This window comes from Otolemur garnettii, unplaced genomic scaffold, assembly GCF_000181295.1.
Source record: "Otolemur garnettii isolate 467f Iridium unplaced genomic scaffold, OtoGar3 scaffold00105, whole genome shotgun sequence".
Lineage (NCBI taxonomy): Eukaryota > Metazoa > Chordata > Mammalia > Primates > Galagidae > Otolemur > Otolemur garnettii.
This window is the reverse complement of record NW_003852500.1, coordinates 2049502-2071734: the sequence shown is the minus strand read 5'-3', so window position 1 is coordinate 2071734 and position 22233 is coordinate 2049502. Positions and strand designations below refer to the sequence as shown.

At 43.8% G+C, this 22233-nt stretch overlaps 1 protein-coding gene across 1 annotated transcript; it reads left to right on the top strand.

The window, feature by feature from the left end:
* The first annotated feature begins 636 nt into the window (after positions 1–636).
* Positions 637–12567, top strand: SMIM7 (small integral membrane protein 7). The gene is made up of 5 exons (XM_003796531.3): positions 637–703; positions 788–829; positions 1329–1381; positions 5458–5548; positions 11743–12567. The coding sequence occupies exons 1-5, from the start codon at positions 678–680 to the stop codon at positions 11756–11758; spliced, it is 228 nt and encodes a 75-aa protein (XP_003796579.1). The 5' UTR covers positions 637–677; the 3' UTR covers positions 11759–12567.
* The last annotated feature ends 9666 nt before the right edge of the window (positions 12568–22233 follow it).

Below are 22233 nucleotides of genomic sequence, written 5' to 3'. Positions count from 1 at the left end.
AGCTTAGGACCGCCCCCACCCCCGTCCTCTGTGAAGCTTCGTCAAGACCTTCTTGACCGATAAGGTCCCCGTTCAGTCAGGACCCACGTTCACCGTGTGGCTTCACGAGTCAGGACCCCTGACTGCCTGCCGCCCCCCTCCCGTGGGGCCTGCTCTGTGGAGATCCCCAACTCCCGTGGCGCCCAGAAAGACCCCTTTTGCAGCTCAGTTGAGGAGCAGTGTTGTGGGCGCCCTCTGCGTCAGGACCCCGCCTCTTACGCAGTTCAGGGATTAGAGGGTTTCTCCAGAAACCCAATTCGGTAGCCCAGCAAGAAAGAGGGAATCGCTGCCAGAGTAATCCTACAGGAAGCAAGACTTTACGCATGCGTAGCACGCTTCCAACACGTGACCCAGTCCTTCCCCCGGAGGCTCCACCCGGTGAGTGGTGTCGGATGCTGGTTCTGTCCTTTCTTCTCTGACCCACCAGGTTTCCGCAGCGGGGAGGGGCACTAGCTTTCTCCTAAAGCGGGGGGGGGAGGGGGGGAGCCTGGCCTGCAGGGGGCGGAACCCTTTCTCTGCTAGCCTTCCATTGGCCCATCTGCCGTCAGTGTTACTTAGGGATTGGTCGGCTCATTCTTCCCGCCCCACCCTCCCAGGAACTTCCGCTTCCGGTTCTGTCTGACTCTTTGGCTGTAACGATGATCGGAGACATCCTGCTGTTCGGGTAATTAGGGGGAACCAGAGGCTGGGAATAGAGACCCAGACAGGGCGGAGGACAGCCCCAGTAATCGTAATTGTCCCTCTGCAGGACGCTGCTGATGAATGCTGGGGCGGTGCTCAACTTTAAGCTGTGAGTAGGCCGCTCCAGACGGCAGCTCCACCCGGGAACCCGTAGCCCCGCCCTTGGGAGCGTGAACTCGCCCCACACGTCGCGGACCCTGCCCACAAGTCTCAACCCGCCCTCTGGCCCCGCCTCCGGACTGGTTTATATTTCTCTGACCCTGCGCCACACCCCAGGACTTAAAATCCAGATCCACTATTCCTCCCAGCTCCCTTTCCTCACATCCCTGGAGAGCCTCAGTCCTATCCCTCAAGAAGCAGCCCTTCCCTGGACCCTCAGCCCCACATCCGGCAACCTCCGACCGATCACCCTATAAAATGTTGCTGGCTGCAGACCTGGCTGTGAGTGATAGGGCAGTGGCGGCACTGAAAATGGACGCGGTGCTGTCCGAGGTCACACAGTAAGTTAGCGGCAGGGCTAGGTTTGAAGCTTAGCGTCCTCAAGCTGGTTGTCAGTATCCGAGGACTTAACCCATTGAAAGTCGATAACTGTCTGCTCCTCCTTTTAGGAAAAAGAAGGACACGCAGGGCTTTGGGGAGGAATCCAGGGAGCCCAGCACAGGTAAGGTCTCTTTTCTGAACCCTGGAATTTTGCGGCCACTTTAGAGAAGACAATTTTTTCTCACCAAGTCCTATCCTAGTTTAAGTTTTACGTGAGTGTGCGTGTATGAGAGACAGACCTAGAGAGAGGGAGAATGGTGGGCCTGAGGGTGAGCTATTTCTTATGCCTACTTCTGTCACCTACTTCTTTCTCTTACCAGACATCCCCTATAAGTCAGCGCTCACATCACTTCCTACAGTTATAATTTGCTGTTACGTCTGCTCTCATCTGGCTAATATCTGCCCCTCACACCTGACGGTGAGCTCCAGAGAAGTGGCCCTAGCTTGTCTTGGTTCTTTCTGGGTCCTTGACATGTCAGTACTCCAGTGTCTGTGGATGAATAGATGAATGAACAGACTCACAAGTAACAGTTGCTTTCAGATTGCTGCAGGTCTGTTTTTTTTTTTTTTTAAGTTAGATGCCAACATTAGATTTTGAGTAAATCAGGAGACTTTACATAAACATTTATATGTTTGATTCTTCTGGGAAAAATCAGAACATCCTGCAGCTCAAAGATTGAGTAGAGTGCTTAGGATCTATCAAGTAGGATTGAGAAGCAGGATCCTGTTAAGGCAGAGCTTTTGGACTCTGCCTTATTCCATTCTCAACCTCTTCTTATTTATGTCATTTCACCTGTCTGGGTCCTGGGAGTTCTAGAATTTATACTTCCTGATAAATTTATTCATGTGACTATTTGGATCTAATAGGACTTAGACATAACAGTTATGTCCATTCATTCATTTGTTCATTCACCAGAGCAACTACTACATGCTGGCCACTATAGTAGATGCTGGGATGCTGGGATGCAGCAGGAATAAGGCAGACAGAGTGGAACTTACCATGGGTGGGACAAGTGGTTCCTAAACAAGGAACAGTTGGTGATGGAGGTGATATCAGGTGAGGATGGCACTGATAGGGAGTCACCAGATGGTGATAGGGTTGCTGTTTCTGCTGGGGTATATGGAGGAAAGGCCCTTTGATCAGATAGCATCATAGTCAAGGCAGCAGGTGCTATGATGGAGCTTTGCACAAGCATGGTGGGAACCCTGAGGAAGAGAGGGTTTGAAGACAGTACCTTATTAAGGGCCTGCATCCAGTTGGCTCCCCTCTTAGGTGCTTTCTAGTAGTATTTTATTCCATCTCCATCCCTAGTAGGTAAAGATTACTTTCCCATCTTCCAAATGAGGAAACTGAGGTTTAAGATGTTCTTGTGACATTATGCTTGTGCCCATATGGCAAATCAGTGTCAGAGTCAGGATTGGAACCTGAGTTTTTCTGACTCCAGATTTTGTTACTTATTTACTTTTATTTTTTTGAGACAGTCTCACTTGTCACCCATGGTAGAGTGCCGTGGCATCACAGTTCATAGTGACCTCAAACTCTTGGGCTTAAGCAATTCTCTTGTCTCAACCTCTCGAGTAGCTGGGACTACAGGTGCTGCCACAACACAATGGCTGTTTTTAGAGATGGGGTCTCGCTCTTGCCTAGGTTGGTCTTGAACCTATGAGCTCAAGCAGTCCATCCAACTCAGCATCCTAAGTACTAGGATTACAGGCGTGAGCCACTTTCCTGACTGACTCCCGATTTTGTACACTCAATCACTAGATCATCCACCCATCCTTCCATTCATTCATATACGTGGATTTAGACACTCATTCAGAAGCCATGTATTATTAAGCATGATGTGGAAGGTCCTAGGCCTGTGCTGAGAACTGAGTTGGAGCTTTGGCAGGGAGGAAATTTGGCACAAGGGCTCGGAAGTGGCAGATTCAGTGACAGGGATGACAGGAAGGGCCCCTGTGGCCTGGTGAGGACCTTCCTGCATGCTTCTGGGTCTGCGTTTTGTCAGCATGCTTTACTCTCCCTCAAGGCTTTTTCCAGCCAGAACTCTGCACCTGCTGCTTCCCCTGTGGGAGGTGCTTTTCAACCTTCATTCTCTTTGCCTGGCTGATTCCTTTTTTTTTCCTTTTGAGACAGAGTCTTATTATGTTGCCCACGGTAGAGTGCCGTGGTATCACAATGCCTGTCTATTTTCTTGTTGCAGTTGTCATTGTTGTTTACCTGGCCTCGGCTGGGCTCCAACCTGCGACCCTCTGTGCATGTAGCTGGCGCTATAACCACTGTGCTATAGGCGCCGAGCCTGCCTGGCTGATTCCTAATGGCTGTATTTGTTAAGGGCTTCGTGTGTGCCAGGGACTGTGTCTTCCCAGCCTCCGGTTACCCCCATTTCCACAGGAAAAAAGAAGTACAGATGGTCAAGGGCAGAAGGGCAGAGCTAGAATTTGAGTAGCTGGAAGCTGCCCATATTTGAGGTTGGAGCTTGGAGTTAAGGCATTTCTCTGAAAGGCTAATTCTCACCCCATAACAGGTGCACCTGCCATATTATGTCCTCCTCATTGTGTGTTCCCAGGGCACCTGAGCTTTCCCATCAGAGCAGTCATCATGGTGAATAATTACATAATGTGATTAATTATTTAGTATTTATCTTCCCTGCACACTCCTTAGGTCAAGGACACCTGTCTTATTTTTTCCTGTATTCCTTGTATGCAGCTGTTGCCTGGAATGAGTAACCTGTCAGCATCTGTTGTGGCCCCATTTTCATGATCTGAGGCTGGGGGAAGCCTCTTGCTGAGCAGCACCTCTCAAACATCCTACATCCTGGGAATGGATGTAGTTCTTAACATTTCTATCCCATGCTTGACCAACACTGCACAGCTTGTGCTGCATGTGAATGACTCTGTTGGTTGGATAATACCAGACTTATCTAAACCATGTTCAACAAGACTTGGTGAAGTGTTTCATAAAATATTCTTTGGATTTTTTTTTCTCATTAAAAAATTTAAAAAGTGTTCTTAACTTAAAAACAAGTGGCATCACAAGCTTGGATGGTGCAGTAATGTCAGATTGTTGGAAGTGTCTGAGCTTTTTCTCTATTCTCTGTACTTAACAAACAGCCCCCAGTTTGCAAACACTTTGGATAGCAATCTTGTAGATCATGTAGTCTGAGTTTGTTCTTTCCATTCTGGAGGCATAGAAAGGGAGGGTGATCAATTTAGAACCCTGGAGAAAGGTTTTGGGACCCAGGACTCTGGAGTCTTAAGGTGCCAAATTGGCTCCCCTTGGAGGGGTTTCTGTTCTTTAGCATCAGAGAGGGAACCAGAATAAGTCATCACAAAAGCAAACTTCTCCTTTTAGGTGCCTGAATTGGGATGCTTTTAGTTGTAAACAGTGCAAATCCGGCTTTTGGTTAAAGCAAATTGAAAATTCCAAGGTGGAATTACCTTAAGGCTTCCCGGGGTTCAGGTCACAAACCAGCCCTTTAACATTTGACTCTCCAGCTCTCAATTCTTCTTTCTTCTATGTTGGTTTCACTATTAGGTGGCTTGTGTTGAGAAAGATAACCCTAGAATATGGGTTGGCACATTTTTCTGCAAAGGGCCACATGATACATATTTGATGCTTTGTAGACTACATAATGTATAATGTGACAACTCTGGTGTTGTAGTACAAAAGTAGCCAGAGAGAACACATCAATGAATGTGACTGTGTGCCAGTAAAACTTTATTCATAGAAACAGAAATTTGAATTTCATGTAATTTTAGTGTTTCATAAAATATTTCTTTTTTTTTACTTATTAAAAAAATTTACAAATCATTCTAAGCTCACACAAAAACAGGTGGCAGGGGCTGGGTTTGGCTCATGGGCCATAGCTTGCTAGCCCAGCAAGCCTGGTAGAGAGTGTCTGTTTCCTAGTACTTGGGGGCAAAAGTCCTAGAGCAGACTTTCATTGGACAGAGTTGGGTCATATGCCTCTCCTTCAACCAGTCAGAGGCAGAGGGTGTCATACTCTGGGAGCACTGGTCAATGACAGCCACAGCCTAAGTGATAAGGACAGAGGATCAGAGGAGACCCAAGGGAAAAGTTATACTATCACCAAAGGTAAAGGCAGTGGGTACAGGGTTGACAGAAATCACTGCAGGAGTGACAGTAGGAAAACAATGTTAGCTGTGCAATAAAAGTGCTTTGTGACTTTCTAGGTGACAACATCCGAGAATTCTTACTGAGCCTCAGATATTTTCGAATCTTCATCGCCCTGTGGAATGTCTTCATGATGTTCTGCATGATTGTGTAAGTCTGCCCTTCCCATCCCCTTGTCATCTCAGCGTCTTTCTCCAGGACAACCCACCTGAGGGTTAGTCTCTGCATTCAGTCTGCACTCTTGTGTTATACTTTCTGCTTTTAAAATAACTCTGCAAATGAGTGAAGAAACCAGGATCTTAAGGGGTCAAACTATGCTGCTGAGGTCCCCACCAGACTAGGCTGGAGTTTTGATTGGAAGCTGAGTCCCAGCTATACCTGACACCTTTGCAAAAAAATGCCTTCCCTGAGCCTATGGCCCTCCCGCCATAGGCTCTGCTGTGCTTAGTGTATATTTGGTGTTTGTGACATGGAAAATGTGACTTAAATGTCCAGTGTGCTGCTAGATCCTGCTCCAGCCTTGCTGGAAGCCAATAGAAATGTATTTAGAATTTATTTTTGTTTTTATTCTTACCTCATTTTCTCATTAGACGAAGGAAACCTAAGACAATTGTTTTTCCATCTAGCATTAACGTCGTAATTTTGCTAACTGCTGTTAATGAATTGTGAGACTCATAGTACATGAACTTGGAGAAAATACAATAGTTGAGGGGAGTGTTCTCAGCCTCACTGGGTCCATCCCCACATACTTTCCCCCTAAAGGAACAGGACAGGAAGTTGGCTTTCCTGATTGAGACTCTGAATTTGGGGTTATTGGTGATCCTTGTGCCAGCCTAATGGCAGTTTGAGGAGATGATTCCAGGACTTAGGAGATCTGGGGAGGAGGGTATTTCATCATGTATTTAGAAAGTGTTATGGAGCCCAGAATGCAGACCATGATACATTCTCAGAGAGGACCTTCCCAAGGTGTGCTACCTGGCAGAGAGAATTTGGGAGCATGGATGAGGCCTGCCCAGGGACTTAGTAGGAATTACAGAAAAGTATAGAAGTATAACCAGGACTCAGAGAAAATGGAGCAGTGTTGGACTTCTCCATTCTTTGTCTGTCTAGGTTTCTATTCATTCACAACTATCTATCCCAGTTGTGCTCTGTGGTTGTGGCTGAGGCCAAGATAGCTGTAGTCCTTGCCTTCAGCCAGTGTACAGTATAGGTGGGATGTGGACAGAAAAACAGGCATATAGGAAACAATCAGTTGTGGATGGCAAATGGGAACAGTTTTGGAGGTGAGCAGGGAAAGGCTCTCTGAGAAGGTGCCATTTAAATCAAGATCGAAAGCAGTGGTTCTTAACCTTCCTAATGCCGTGATCCTTTAATACAGTTCCTCATGTTGTGGTGACTCCCAACCATAAAATGATAGCAATGAAAGTAGCTGAGGAACTGTATTAAAGGGTCATGGCATTAGGAAGGTTGAGAACCACTGATATAAAGAATGGAAAGCAATTTGCTATTTGCTGATCTGGGGGGAAGGGATGACAACATAGGAAGTAGCATGTGCACAGGTCCTGGGGCAGGGAAGAAGTTGGTGTGTTTTCCTTGTTGTCTTTCCTGTGCATCTACTTCATCATCCTCTCTTGTCCAACCAACTTCCTTCCCTCCCTCACCTGCTGGCTTGTGACCAAGATGCCTGCCTTGGGCTTTGTGACTTTCTGACTCAACTTACCTAAGACCAGCTTGATCAGTAACCCAGGGTCCTAATTTTGTTTCTTAGAGCAGGGTTTGATTGGTTTACCTTGGTGTCTTTCAGGTCTAGTTGGAGGGAAGGGTTTTTTTGTTTTTATTTTTATTTTGAGACAGTGTCACTCTGTTGCCCAGGCTAGAGTGCTGTGGTGTCAGCCTAGCTTACAGGAACCTCACACCCCTTGGTTCAAGTGATCCTCCTACCTCAGCCTCCTAAATAGCTGGAGGTGCCCACCACAACACCCAGCTAATATTTCTTTTTCTTTCTTTCTTTTTTTGAGACAGAGTTTCACTTTGTTAGAATGGCGTGGTAGAATGCCGTGGCATCATAGCCCACAGCAACTTGAACTCTTGGGCTCAAGCAATCCTTTTGCCCCAGCCTCCCAAGTAGCTGGGACTACAGGCACCTGCCACAACGCCTGGCTATTTTTTAGAGATGGGGGTCTTACGCTTGGCTCAGGCTGGTCTTGAACTCCTGAGCTCAAGAGATCCTCCTGCCTCAGCCTCCCAGAGTGCTAAGATTATAGGCATGAGCCACCGCATCTGGCATGGATGTAGGGTTCTTGATTTCATCATAACCATTTAGGTCAGAGCTCAACAAGCCACAGCCATACCTGCTATCTATTTTTGTGAGTGAACTTCTGTTGTCATACAGCCCAACCCATATCTGTAGCTGCTTTTGTGTCACAGAGACTGCTTGGCCTGAAAAGCCTAAACTGTTTACTTTGTGGCTCTATACAGCGAAAATGTGCTGACCCCTGACTTAGGCTAACTCTCTTGGGGACTATGGGTAGGGAGAAGGTTCTCTTAAGAAAGAACTCTCACAGGGAACAAATGACTGGCTTTCCCAGGATATTAAAAAACTGGAAATCACCTAAATGTCCAAGAACAATGAAAGGGTCAGGTAACTTGAAAGATGCTTGTGAGACCAGCTGTCACAATGCTGTTACTGATAATGTGCTAGAAGATTCTGTTTATTCAGGCAAATGTTTGAAAGGGAAGAAGGCCAGATGACACCCTGTGCACGGTCTTAGCCTCATCTCCCTTTTCAGTCTTAACTTGCATGCAGTGAACATGGAGTGAACTCACTGAATGAGTTCCTGAACTATGTGAGGGAAACAGTGAACAGTGAGGGAGTTGGAAGGAACTGCTCCAGATAGTATAAGGAAGGTGACCATGTGGCAGTTGAGGAAGTTGGTGGGGTGTGGGGGTATGGTTTGTTGTTCCCTGTGCCCACTTCTGTATCATTTGAGCTGAGATACTTTAGAAGTTTAAGAAGTCATGAAAAAGTTGAAATACGGGGAGAAACATCCCTGAGTGTGTATGGATCAGTGGTACCCATATCTGTAACTTCCTTAGAAACACTTCAAAAATATGTTTAGTGGTAAAAGCAAAGCGTTAATTGCAGAATGTGGATGTTAGAAATGTGGGTGTTTACTGAACCATTCTTTTAACTCTTTATTTTCTTGAGAGAGAGTCTCAAGCTGTCGCCCTGGGTAGAGGGCTGTGGTGTCACAGCTCACAGCAACTTCAAACTCTTGGGCTTAAGAGGTTCTCTTGCCTCAGCCTCCCAAATAGCTGGGACTACAGGCGCCTGCCACAATGCCCAGGTATTTTGTGGTTGTAGTTGCCATTATTGTTTTAGCTGGTCCAGACCGGGTTTGAGCCCGCTAGCCTCAGTGTATGTGGCTGGCACCCTACTCACTGAGCTGCAGACACCGCCCCATTCTTTTAATGCTTATGTGTTGAGATTTTCATAATAGAATATTGGGAGATAGGGCAGCACCTGTGGCTCAAGGAGTAGGGCACTGGTCCCATATACCAGAGGTGGTGGGTTCAAACCTGGCCCATGCCAAAAGCTACGAAACAAAAAAGAATATTGGGAGGTAAATTTAGGGAGAAAATGAGGGTGTCAAACCATGGAGAAGAAGGATTTAGAAGTAAAAAGTGGAAGTCTGCCTTCATAATTCAGTATTTCATGGTATATTCACAGGATCATGCCAGCACCATCTCCAATTCCAGAACATTGTTGTCACTCCAGAAAGGAACCGTATCCCCATTATCAGTCACTCCCCATTCTCCCTCCCCCAGTCCCGACGACTACTAATCTGCTTCCTGTCTCTGTGGATTTGCCTGTTCTGGACATTTCACATCAGTGGAATCATACACTGTGCAGACTTTCATGTCTGGCATCATTTGCTCAGCATCCTGTTTTGAGGTTCTTCCCTGTTGTAGCAGGTGTCACTGCTGCATTCCTTTTTGTGGCTGAATATTAATTATCCCATTGCATGAATACACACCAGTTTATTATCCGTCTGTCAGTTGATGGGTGATTGGGATATTTCCATTTTTTGACTATTACATTCATGTATAGGTTTTCTTGCAGCCTTGTGTTTTTAATTATCTTCACCTAGGAGTGAAATTGCTGAGTCATAGGATAATGCTATGTTTATCTTTTTGAGAAACCAGACTGTTTTTCAAAGTAGCTGCAGCATTTTTCATCCTCACCAGCAGTGTAGAAGGGTTACAGTTTCTCCCTTTCCCTGCCAATACTTGTCATTAGTCTTTTTGGGGGGGGGGCAGAGCCAGGTTTGAACCCTCATGCCCCAGTATATGGGGCCAGCAGCCTACTCCTTGAGCACAGGTGCCACCCTGTTAGTCTTTTTATTATAGCCATCGTAGTAGGTGTGAAGGTTTTGATTTGCATTTTCCTAATGGTTAATGATGTTCGATATCTTTTCATATACTTATTGGCCATCTGTATATCCACTTTGGGACAACATATGATATGATACCATGCCCATTTTTTAAATTGGGTAATTACCAATTTGTATGAGTTCTTTGTATATTCTGGGCGGTGGTACCTTATTAGATGTGTGCTTTGCAAGTGTTTTCTCCCATTCTGTGGGTTTTCTTTCCATTTTCTTAATGAAAATGTACCATTTAAAGCACAGAAGTTTTTAATTAAAACATGCACATACACATACACAGAAGGTGCAAAAAAAATGTATACACATTTAAAAAAAGGAAAAACTGTATTAAAATTGTCGTGCTTATGGCTGGGTGCAGTGGCTCATGCCTGTAATCCCAGCACTCTGGGAGGCCAAAGTGGGCAGCTCACCTGAGCTCAAGGGTTGGAGAACACTCTAACCTAGAGTGAGACCCTGTCTCTAAAAATAGCCGGGCGTTGTGGCTGGTGCCTTGGGATGTTGAGGCAAGAGAATTGTTTGAGCCCAAGAGTTTGAGGTTGCTGTGAGCTATGACACCCTGGCCCTCTGTCACGAGGGTGACAAAGTGAGACTCTGTCTCAAAAAATAAAATAAAATAGTCATACTCAGTATATACCATTAACAAAAGATGATTGAGTCATTTTGAGCTCCTCTTGTAATTGCAGAAGTCAAATGTGATTTGAGTATTACAAATTGAATACAGTTTTCTCTTTTCTTATAATGTGTATACATTTTTTTTTTTTTTTTACACCACCTGTATATATGTGTATGGATGTGTGTGTATTAGAGGCTGGGTCTTGGTATGTTGCCAGGCCGGTCAACTCCTGGCCTCAAGTGATCCTTCTGCCAAAGTGCTAGGATTACAGGCATGAGCCACTTCACTTGACCTAAAAGTTTTTAATTTTGATGAAACCAGTTTATCTGTTTTTTCCTATTGTTGCTTATACTTTCGGTATTATAGTTAGGAAATCATTGCTTAGCCCAAGGTCACATTTATGCCTACAGTTTTCTTAGAGTTTTATAGTTTGAATTCTGATAGGTCTATGATTCATTTTGAGTTAACTTTTTTTGTATGGTAGGAGATAGAAGTCCAGTTTCACTCTTTTGCACGTGGAGATCTAGTTCTTTTTTTTTTTTTTTTTGTAGAGACAGAGTCTCACTTTATTGCCCTTGGTAGAGTGCTGTGGCATCACAACTCATAGCAACCTTTAACTAGTCCTGGGCTTAGGAAATTCTCCTGCCTCAGCCTCCTGAGTAGCTGGGACTTACAGGCACCCGCCACAACGCCTGGCTATTTTTTTGTTGCAATTTGGCTGGGGCCAGGTTTGAACCCACCACCCTTTTGGTATATGGGCCGGCACCCTATCCCCTTTTTGTCTGAGAATGAGTTTAGATTTGTAGAAATGTTGCAAAGGTAATACAAAGAATTTCTATGTAGTCTTTCTTTAACTAGCTCTATCCTTTTTCTCTGTAGGTCTTTGTAATAATTTACATACCCACTTTCAAACTTGGTGGATGTTTATATTGTTTCCAGGTGTGTGCTGTTCCACATTTTCTTCAATGAACAGAGTTAACTATAATCGTTTGTTTATTCAAAGGTCTTTTCTTAGTTTATGAAAGTCTCCTCTGACTAGCAATAATAGAAAATTTGCTTGATATATGTTGCAGATTTACGTGAAGTATATACTTTCTTACAAGAATCACTTCTTTTAAGTATTTTTAAGTATATTTATATATTGTGTGTTGTAGGAATTAACTTTTAAAATCAGAAAATGATGGAAAATCATCTAAATAATAATCACGTAAAATAATTTCTGAGTGTATTTTTAAAGCAATAACTTCCATCCTCATGGAAATTTCTGCCCTTGATTTTCCCAGGTTGTTCGGATCTTGAACCTTAGGTACAGAACCAGGAACTCACCTTGCCGGATGCTGAATCATCTTTCCTCTATTGCTGATGACTTCAAGAATGTTTTTGACCAGAAAACCGATGACCTTCCTAGAAATCCCAGGCTTGTGGTGGGTGGAAAAACATTTGCAAAGATGTACACGGTTTCCCAGCCACATCACTGTTTTCAAAGATATTTTCACTTTGGTCTCTGAATTGGGAGTGCTGTGTACTGAAGGGGTTTCAGGAGGGCTTATAGAAGGGGCTGTGATAAAATTGCATTCCCCTTAGATAAAAGAATATGTTGAGATCGTTGCATAATATTGGAATTCCTCCTATGCCAAGCTTTCATAAGAAACCTGTTTCTGGTTAAATCTTGGTTTATTTTTAATAACCATCCTTTTGGTTAGAATAATACAAATTTTAAGAAAATCATTTGTATCCAGGGATATGAGCAGAAGGCTTGGCTTTTAAGTTTAACACAGCCTTGTTTGGGGACAACGTTTATAAATAATGAAGACATTCCATGTTGCTTGCTGAGTCTGGCAACATCTGGACTGGATCTGTATGGCCACTCTTTGCAGTTAGTGCCATTCCCAGGACTTTAAGGAACGGGTTACCAGTTTCTTTGAAACTGGCCTTCCTGTTTAGACACTAGACAGCAAGAGGGATGAGATAGTTATGGGTGAAGTATTACTGATTGCCACAGAAGAGGAGTTCAGAACAGATGGCAGGGTATGCAAATGATAGGAGAAATTTTGCTTTGTCTTGAAGCTCTTTGTTAAATAAAGTAACTCTAGAGGCCATTAATTGTACAGTCATAAGAATGAGAGTGATTTTATTATGTGGTGATATTGGGACCATGTACTGAAAGCCTGCATTTCTGGGTCAGTGTTGATAAATAGGAAATAACAGCATTTTCCCAGAAGTTTCTTTGTTTTTTATTATTTTGAGACAGAGTCTCACTTTGTTGTCCTAGGTGCTGTGGTGTCATAGCTCACAGCAACCTCAGACTCTTGGGCTCAAGCGATTCTCTTGCCTCAGCCTCGAGAGTAGCTGGGACTACAGGCGCCCGCCACAATGTCCAGCTATTTTTAGAGACGGGGTTTTGCTCAGGCTGGTTTTGAACTTGTGAGCCTAGGTGATTTGCCTGCCTTGGCCTCCCAGAGTGCTGGGATTACAGGTGTGAGCTATGGGGCTCAGCCCAGAAGTTTCTTTGAAAGGGAGTCCTGGTTTCATTGCCAAAATGAAATGTGAGTGCTACATCCCACAGCTGTGTGATTTGTTATGGTTTTGAAAATCCTGACTTGTAGGTAAACCTAGATGGAGGAAAAGGTATACACAGGCTTTTAACAGTAGGTAACCTTGAAAATAAAGCTCATTTCTAAAAGAAAGGACCTTTTGTTTATATATATTTTTAAACCAAGAAGTCGACTTCCAACTTGAGTCATTTTGAATTCCCTGTGGGAAATACTTAGGATTCATTTTGGAAGCTGTCAAAAAGAAAAGAGTCAGTGGTAGATTTTTCTCTTTCTGAGTTGCCCAATAAATGATTGGCAAAAATTGGGCAGATATGATTTTGACCTGCACTGCTCCTGGAAGTATTGAAAGAATCAGTAATAATGGTGGGATTTTGCTAGACCAGGGTCAAGTCTAGTTCTCCTTCATTGTTTTTGTAATTTATTTCCTTGTCAAATCAAGGCTGAGCATCACCCCATGGTTTGTAAGTAGCAGTGTTCCGGGCTGCTGGATTGAGCTTCACTGAGGCCTGTATCCTTGTCAGAAAGAACAGGCAGGCCAAGATCTTGGCTGGGTCCATTGCAAACCAATTGAATGGTGTGAAGAAATCTTTCTGCCTTATTCAGACTGGTGCTGAGGTTTCAGTATTGTAAAGCATTTGTTCATTATGGGGATGGAGTGTGCTCTTAAAGAGAATGCTATCATTGAAGTTTTGTTTCAGCAGTTGTATTTTTCTCCAGAGAACTATTATTTCGTTGTTAATAATAGCAGCATGGCTTTTTCAAAGGAGGCTGCTGTATACTTGAAACATTGAATCTCACTGATGTGTCTCTTTAGGAATCTTTTCAAGAATCTTCATTGGTACCAAAAATTATCAGATTTTGATAATCTGTGAGTGCCTGGTGTCTCAGAACATTTAGCTGCACAGTTGTAGGTAAGCTAAGTGGGGGTTCAAATCCCCTGTCTACTCCTTCCTGATGGGCCTAGAGTAATTGCTTCTCCTCTAAAACCGTCAGTTTTTACATTTCTAAAATCAGCCTGCAGAGCACGCCTACCTGGAGTTGTAAGGTTCAGCAAAACAACACTTGCTCAAGTGGCTGTCTCTGTGGCTGTCTTCACTGCATGTGTTTCCCTCTTCTCATCCACTTTGTGCAGCCTGCATGTACACCATTAAAAAGTGATCCTACCATTTTTAAAAACTGGAAACAATCTCCATCATGCTAAACCTTTTCTTGGCTTTACATTCCCTATCCAGCATTTTCCTTTTTCCTGTCTGTATGTATGTTTCAGTAGTGGATAAGTCAGTATGGGTTCTGTTTTATTTCAGCACCATTTCCTTCATTCTCATTTTAAGTTATGCAGCAACGTCAATAAATCGGTCCTGAACCTTGACCCTTATACTGGACTTGAGTTTGTAATTTGTCCACTGTTATATAGGCTACTCTTATCACCAGTGTTGTGACCTTTGTTGGCTTCTCTCTTGAAGTTATTTCCTTGGGGCAGATAACCCTGAAGTGGCTGCATAACATGGTTATGCACCATCAGTAAAACTTTTCTTTGTTTTACTTTGGAAAGTTTTTTTTTTTTTATTACCATGCATGTTTATTATAGAAAAATTATAAGACACAGATTTGCTGGAAGATTTGAAAAATATTACCTATAATCACATTTCTCCCAGAAAGCATCACTCTAGGTATATATTATCCATCCCTTTTCACTGTACATAACCATTTGGATGTACTGAGTATATTTTCTTCCTTTTTTTGGTTTTTTTTTTTTTCTGAAGTAGGTTTTTGTTATGTCACTGGGGCTGGAGTGCAAGGGTGTCATCATAGTTCACTGAAAGCTCAAACTCCTGAGTTCAAGCTATCCTCCTGCCTCAGGCTCCTGGGTAGCTGGGAGTATAGGTGCGTGCTGCCAGGCCCAGCTAATTTTTCTCTGTTTTTTAGAGATGGGGGTTTCCTTATGTTACCCAAGCTGGTCTTAAACTCAACCTCAAGCGATCCTCCTGCCTTGGCCTCCCAAAGTGCTGGAATTATAGGCTGGAGCTACTGTGCCTTGCCCGTCCATTTTCTTTGTGCAGTGTTTTCTTAGTATCTTCTAGCAGTATGTTTTTTTCTGCAATATTATTTTTAAAATTAATTTTTAAAAAATTTATGGAGTTTTCTATAGTGTCATTCGTAATAACTACAAAGATGCCATTATTAGGGCATTCCATGATTAATTTGAGTGGTCCCCAGTTGGTATGTGCAGTTGAGTTGTGTGCAGTTTTTGTCTGTTATAACACTGCATGGAAAATCTCCATGTTCATCCCTAAGGGCTTTTTGGGGTCACTTTTTTGCAAAAGATCCACTTTGGCAGCTTTGGACTAAGAACCTCAAAGAAGAGTACATCTTGGACAGATCACATGCTTGTCTTTATTTTTAACTGAAGAACTTTGTTCTAGAGCCCTATCAGCTCTGACTGGGAGCAGTGTTAGTGGTAGACTGCTTTAGTTTGCTAAACCTGCTATTAAGGACAATGTTTTCAGCCTCCACCCAAATGGCTGTTTCTCTGTGCAGGCTACAGCAGTTGCCTTCACTGGTTTTCCACTTTGGCCCAAAAAGATCTTAGCCACCACCTGAGTTATAAATGCCGGTTGTTGCCTGCCTGCTCTTGAGTCACTGCCAAGGTGAGAAGCTGTATGTGGTGAATGCAGAGAAGTCCATGTGTAGTGCTTTACCGAGCATTGTGCACTTTGAAGTTCATGCTGGAAACTGTTCTGCTTCTTTTGTCCTTGGTATTTCAAGAGGTAGAATATGTCCTTCCTTTGCATGAATTTCTCATTGCACTTGGGTTATAACTACCTAGGGCAAAAATCAGCAAACTAAGGCCTGAAGGCCAAGTCCAGCCCACTACCAGTGTTTGTAAATAAAGTTTTATTAGAACCTAGCTGTACCCCTGTGGCTACTGTGGCTGCTTTTGTGTTAGAACAGCAGAATTGAATAGTTGTAACTGGTTTTTGTTATGACCCATTGAACCGAAAATGTTGCCTATCTGACCCTTTACCAGAAAAATTAGCCAATGCCTGATTTACAGGGTAATGGAGACTCTCAAGATGTACTGTCCTTCCCAGAGCCACTGAGGAGGCATGATCTGCACTCCTTGTGGCCTGGATTTGTTGGTTTTTTTGTTTTTGTTTTTGTTTTTGAGAGAGACTCAATTTTGTCACCTTCACCTGGCAATGTCCTGGATTTTAATGAAAACATTTGTAAAACATTTTTCAAATTTGTTGAAAACCTATCTGGCTGTTTTCAAGTGATAGAGTTAATAGACCAAACCCAATTTTATTTCTCGCAATAGTTTTGGGAAAGACTCTGAGACTCCCTCACTGCTTTTTTTTTTTTTTTTTAAGAGACAGAGTCTCACTTTGTCACCCTCAGTAGAGTGCTGTGACATCACAGCTCACAGCAACCTTCAGCTCTTGGGCTTAAGCAATTCTCTTGCCTCAGCCTCCCTAGTAGCTAGGACTCTAGGTGCCTGCCACAATGCCTGGCTATTTTTTTTTTTTGCAGTTTTGGCTGGGGCCAGGTTTGAACCTACCACCCTTGGTATATGAGGCTGGCACCCTACTCACTGAGCCACTGGTGCAGCCCTCTTTTTTTTTTTTTTTTGGCCATGGCCGGGTTTGAACCCGCCACCTCTGGTATATGGGGCTAAAACCCTACTCCTTAAGCCACAGGTGCCACCCAAGCCCCCCCCCCTTCTTTTAAATTTAGAGACAGAATCTCACTTTATCACCCTTGGTGGAGAGCTGTGGTGTCACAGCTCACAGCAACCTCCAACTCCTGGGCTTAGGTGATTCTCTTGCCTCAGCCTCCCAAGAAGCTGGGACTATAGGCGCCTGCCACAACGCCTGGCTATTTTTTGTTGCAGTTTGGCCAGGGCTGGGTTTGAACTGGCAACCCTCTGTATATGGGGCTGGCACCCTACCCACTGAGCCACAGGCGCCTCCCTCCCTCACTGTTCCTATGTCACAGATGAGACTCCCTCATCCCTGAGCCTTCCTGGAATAGCAGTAGCACATTCGTGTAATGAGATCGGCTCTCCTCTGAAGCAGTTAGATTTGAAAACCAGTGAGGCTGTCATTGGTGAGGCATTTTCTTTTCAAATATTTCATTATCTTTTTAATCAGAGTTTATGAAATATTTAGCAAGCCTCCTGATGTTTTCCTGGGTTGATAAAAGATGCGTGCTGTTTGTATATAAAGCAAAAGACATGCTATTAAAAGAGAAAAAAGTATTAAATTTTTGGGGATTTTCATTATTATGCAGAGAAAAGCACTTAGTCTGCTTCACACCCCTATCCTGGCACTTAAAAGTTCCTGGAAATGAGAGTGTGTTAATAGCAAGTATTCCTCGATGAGAGACCCGGCAAGGAACTAATTCATTGTCTGCCTTGGTAGCTTTCCTCTTGGCCAGTGTGTTGTATTAGATTAGACCAATTCAAATCTGGCCCACCACCTGTCTTTTCACGGCCCTTGAGATAGAATAGCTTTTATATTTGTAAATGGTTACATAAAACCAAAGGAAGAAAGTAATATGAAATTCAAAAATTTCTTGTCCATAAATTAAATTTTATTGGAATGCTACTCTGCCTATTAGTTTGTATGTTGTCTGTGGCCACTTTCGTTCTACTAGGGTAAGATTGAGGCCTTGCAGCAGAGACCATGTGGCCTGCAAAGTTGAACATACTTACTCTCTGAGCCTTTATGGAAAAGTTTGTCAAACTCTTGATGGGAACAGTTTTTTTTTTTTTTAAAGGCATCTTACAAGTGGATCCTGTTCATTGATGTCTAGTTCAAATTATTGTCTTGGCATTTGGTGGTAAATGTGGGCCTAGAGTATGATCTTTGCCGAGAGAGTTGTAGAAGTTAATTTTAGGGAAATACAGCTTGGTGCATCTAATTAGTTTACTGTATGCATGAGAAAAAAAAAGTGGAAAGGATGGTTGTAGCAGAAAGCAAGGTAGAGGTGTGGCTCAATCCCAGGCTCTGTCATTTAGAGTGGGACTTGGGACAGCATCTCAGTCTCTCTGCACTTCATGTCCTCATCTATGACTTGAGGATAGTGAGGCCGAGAGCTTCAATAGGGGTCTATAACCTGCCTGATACAGGGCAGCACTCAATAAGTTGTCCCGCTGTTTGTATCTGTATTGTTGCCTCTATTTAAAAGACCTCCTGGGCTGGGTGCCAGGGCTCATGCTTATAATCCTAGCACTCTGGGAGGCCGAGGCAGGTGTATTGCCCAAGCTCACAGGTTCAAGACTAGCCTGAGCAAGAGTGAGACCCTATCTCTAAAAATAGCCGGCCATTGTGGTGGATGTCTGTAGTCCCATCTCCTTGGGAGACTGAGGCAAGAGGATTGCTTGAGCCCAAGAATTTGAGGTTGCTTTGAGCTATGATGTCATAGCACTCTACCAAGGGCAACAAAGTGAAACTCAGTCTCAAAAAAAAAAAGACCTGGCAGTACCTTGTGAGGCTTAAATGTGGTGGTATTAGTCAAGTAGGACTGCCATAACAAAATACAATAGATCAAATGGGTTAAACAACAGAATTTTATTTTATCACAGTTTTGGAAGCTGTGAAGTTCATGACCAAGGGACTGGCAGGGTTGGTGTCTGGTGAGGACTCTCTTGTGGATGGCCACCTTGCTGCATCCTCACGTGGTCTTTTCTCTGTGCTTGTGCTGCTCTGGTGCCTATCCCTATTTTTTCCTTTTTTAATTCTTTTCTGTAGAGCTCTCCCTCTGTTGCCCAGGTTAGAGTGCAATGGCATCATCATAGCTCATTATAGCCTCAAATTTCTGGCCTTAAGCAGTCCTCCTGCCTTGGCTTTCTGAGTAGGTGGAACTGCAGGTGTGTATCAGTACACCTGGCTAATTTTTCTATGTTTTGTACAGACAAGAGTCTCACTAGTCTCAAACTCCTGGCTTCAAGTGATCCTCCTGCCTTCACCTCCCAAAATGCTGGGATTGTAGGCATGATCCACTATGCCCAACCTCTCTTCCTTTTCTTATAAGGGACACCAGTTCTATCAGATTAGGGCCCCACCCTAATTAGGTCTCATTTAACCTTAATTACTTTCTAAATACCTAACCTCCAAATATAGTCACATTGAAGTTAGGGCTTCAATATATGAATTTAGGAGATGACAAAATTAAGTCCATAACAGATGGTCAGTGGTCTGGTCTATAGTGTCTATTCAACAGCTGCTGTTAATTTGTCTTCTTGACTAATAGTATATTTTAAGAATAAAAAAACCCCAACAAACTGGTGTGGTCTGGGAAAGTACCCTGAGAAGTTCTATGAAGGGACTTTGTATCCTGATGCTGTAGAGCAAAGCATTTATGTGTAAATGGATGGTGGCTTCAACCACAGGGTCTCAGATATTTACATCCCCATCAATTCCCTGGAGAGGCTTGGGGAAATGTGGATTCTACCTAATAGATCAGGGGAATGCACATAGGTGGAAAGCCTGCATTTTCTTTCTTTCTTTCTTTTTTTTAAGAGACAGAGTCTCACTTTGTCACCCTCAGAGTGCTGTAGTGTCACAGCTCACAGCTCACAGCAACCTCCAACTCCTGGGCTTAGGTGATTCTCTTGCCACCACAATGCCCCGCTTTTTTTTTTTTTTTTTTTTTGCACTTTGGCGGGGGCCAGGTTTGAACCCTTCTCCCTTGGTATATGGGGCTGGCTGGCACCCTACTCACTGAGCCACAGGCACCGCCCAAAGCCTGCATTCTCTAAGAAGCTCCCTGGTAATGCTAATGCTACTGATACCTGACTTTGAGTGGCTGGGTAGTGCGGGCCTATGCTGACAAGTGCAGTAGCCACTAGCCACATGTACCTGTTTCAATCTCTGTTTCAATTAACTAAAGCTTGAAACTCCAATTGCTCAGCGTCAGTAATTGCATTATGTCACAGTTTAGCACTACATCTAAAGGAGAGGGTGATCTTTTTCTTTAAAAGACCTTTATTAGTTTCTTCTTGCTGCTATAACAAATGACCACAAATTTCACAGGTTCAAACAACACAGATTTTATTCTCTTGCAGTTTCAGAGATGGGAAGTCCAAAATAGTCTCCCTGGGCTAATATGAAGGTGTTGGCAAAGCTGGTTCCTTCTAGAGCAGTGGTTCTCAACCTTCTTAATGCCACAGCCCTTTAATACAGTTCCTGTGGGTTGTGACAGGAACAGGGGAAAATCTGTTTCTTATTTTCTTAAGCTTCTAGGGCTGCTGCATCCTTGGTTCATAGGCTCTTCCTCCTCCATCTTTCAAGGCAGCAATGACCTCTAGAGCTTCTCCTGATGCCCTCTCTCTAATTTTCTTTTTTTTTTTTTTTTTTGAGACAGTCTCAAGCTGTTACCCTCTGTAGAGTGCTGTGGCATAACAGCTCACAGCAACCTCAAACTCTTGGGCTTAAGCGATTCTGTTGCCTCAGCTTCCCAAGTATCTGGGACTACAGGTTCCTGCCACAATGCCCAGCTATTTTTTGGTTGTAGTTGTCATCGTTTTGCAGGCCTGGGCTGGATTCGAACCCACCACCTCTGGTGTATGTGGCTGGTGCCCTCGTTGCTGAGCTACAGGTGCCACCACCCCCACCCCGCTCTCTAATTCTAAAATTCTAACTCTTCTCTTTCTTCCTCATTTAGGGACCTCTGTGATTACATTAGGCCCACCAGGATAATCTGGGATAATCTATCTTAAACTTGATTGATCAGCAACTTTAATTCCATCTGCAACCTTCATTCTCCCTCATCATGACATATTTATAGGTTCTGGGAATGAGAATGAAGACATTTTAGGATTGTGGGAGCAGTTACTCTGCCTAACATAAAGCCAAATAATAAATATTTTTGGATAAACAAAGACTATAGGTAACCTCAGGGCAAGCATTGCTACCAGGTGAGTTTGCCATAAACTTTCTCCAGAAAAAGATTTTGGAGCTTTTAGAGCTTTGTGGAGTTTGAAATTGCAGAGATTGTGACCATGTACAGTGAATCCTTGTGGTACCCCTAACTGGCTGAGTGGTTTGGGGGGCTTAGTTCCTTCTCTTTTCTTCATCAATTTCTTCTAGTCAGGCAGCAAAGGACCAGGTACAGGTTGAGTCTCCCTTATGTGAAATACTCAGGAGCAGAAACATTTCAGATTTCAGACTTTTTTTGCTTTTTGAATATATTGTACTTAGTGAGCGTCCCAAATCCTGAAATCTGAAGTGCTCCAGTGAGCGTGTCCTCTGAGCATCATATCAGCACTCAAAAAGTTTGCGTTTGGAGCATTTTGGATTTTGGATTTTCAGGTCTGAAATGGTTAACTTGTGTCAGCCAGGACTTGCTGTCCTCTCATTTCTCTTTGTAGCCTACAGCCCGTTTGTTGGAGCTGCTGTTTGGAGTGTACCATATCATGTTTTCTCCCTTGGCGTGGCTGTGTTGGGGCACAACTCCACACCTTTGTTTCTGGGGCATTCCATTGGCCAGTTTGGGGTCTTTTGTTGTTGCTTCTGTCTGCTCTGACCTTCCTTATTGCCTTCTAGTTGGTTTTTGACCTTGGCTCTATGGTCCTCTCTCCTGTCTGCTTTTTTGGGAAATAAGTGGCTTATACCTGATTCGGTTCAAAGTCTGGGTACCCCGAGCTCTGAGCTGGACTCATCATCCTGTCCCAAATCCAGCCACGTGATTTTGACCAAGTCACTCCTCTGAGGAAAAAGGACCATGTCGCCTTTTGGATGGGCAGGTGCTATACATATAGAAAACCCACTTGGTGGTAGTGAGGAAGGAGGCTGGCCAGGAACTTGGGCAGCACATGCATAGGGTTTGAGTGAGTGTGTATGATGCAGCTGACATGTGACAACACAGTCTCAAAAGGCCAAGGGTTTAGCCAAGATGAAGTAGGAGACCACTGAGTTTTTGTAGCTATGGAGCAAAATGATTCAGACCCATGTCAGAGCAGCCTGGAAGCATGGTTACCACAGATAGCAAGGTAGGATAGTCACCAGGCAAGGTTTGGGCAGGGAACAGGTTCAGAGAAGAAGAGGAACCCATGAAACTCAGAGCTAAACACAAACACGAGCTGGGGGTGGTGGCTCATGCCTGTGGTATCAGTCCCTCATGAGGCCAATGCAAGAGGATCACTTGAGCCTAGGAGTTTGAGACCAGCCTGGGGAACATAGTAAGACCCCTTCTCCAAAAAAAAAAAAAAAAAAA

Bases quoted from the DNA above. Each gene is read 5' to 3' on its own strand.
- SMIM7 (XM_003796531.3), top strand. From the start codon at position 678: ATGATCGGAGACATCCTGCTGTTCGG. The intron at 704-787 runs GTAATTAGGGGG...GTCCCTCTGCAG, and splicing joins GGAGACATCCTGCTGTTCGG to GACGCTGCTGATGAATGCTG. The intron at 1,382-5,457 runs GTAAGGTCTCTT...GTGACTTTCTAG, and splicing joins ATCCAGGGAGCCCAGCACAG to GTGACAACATCCGAGAATTC.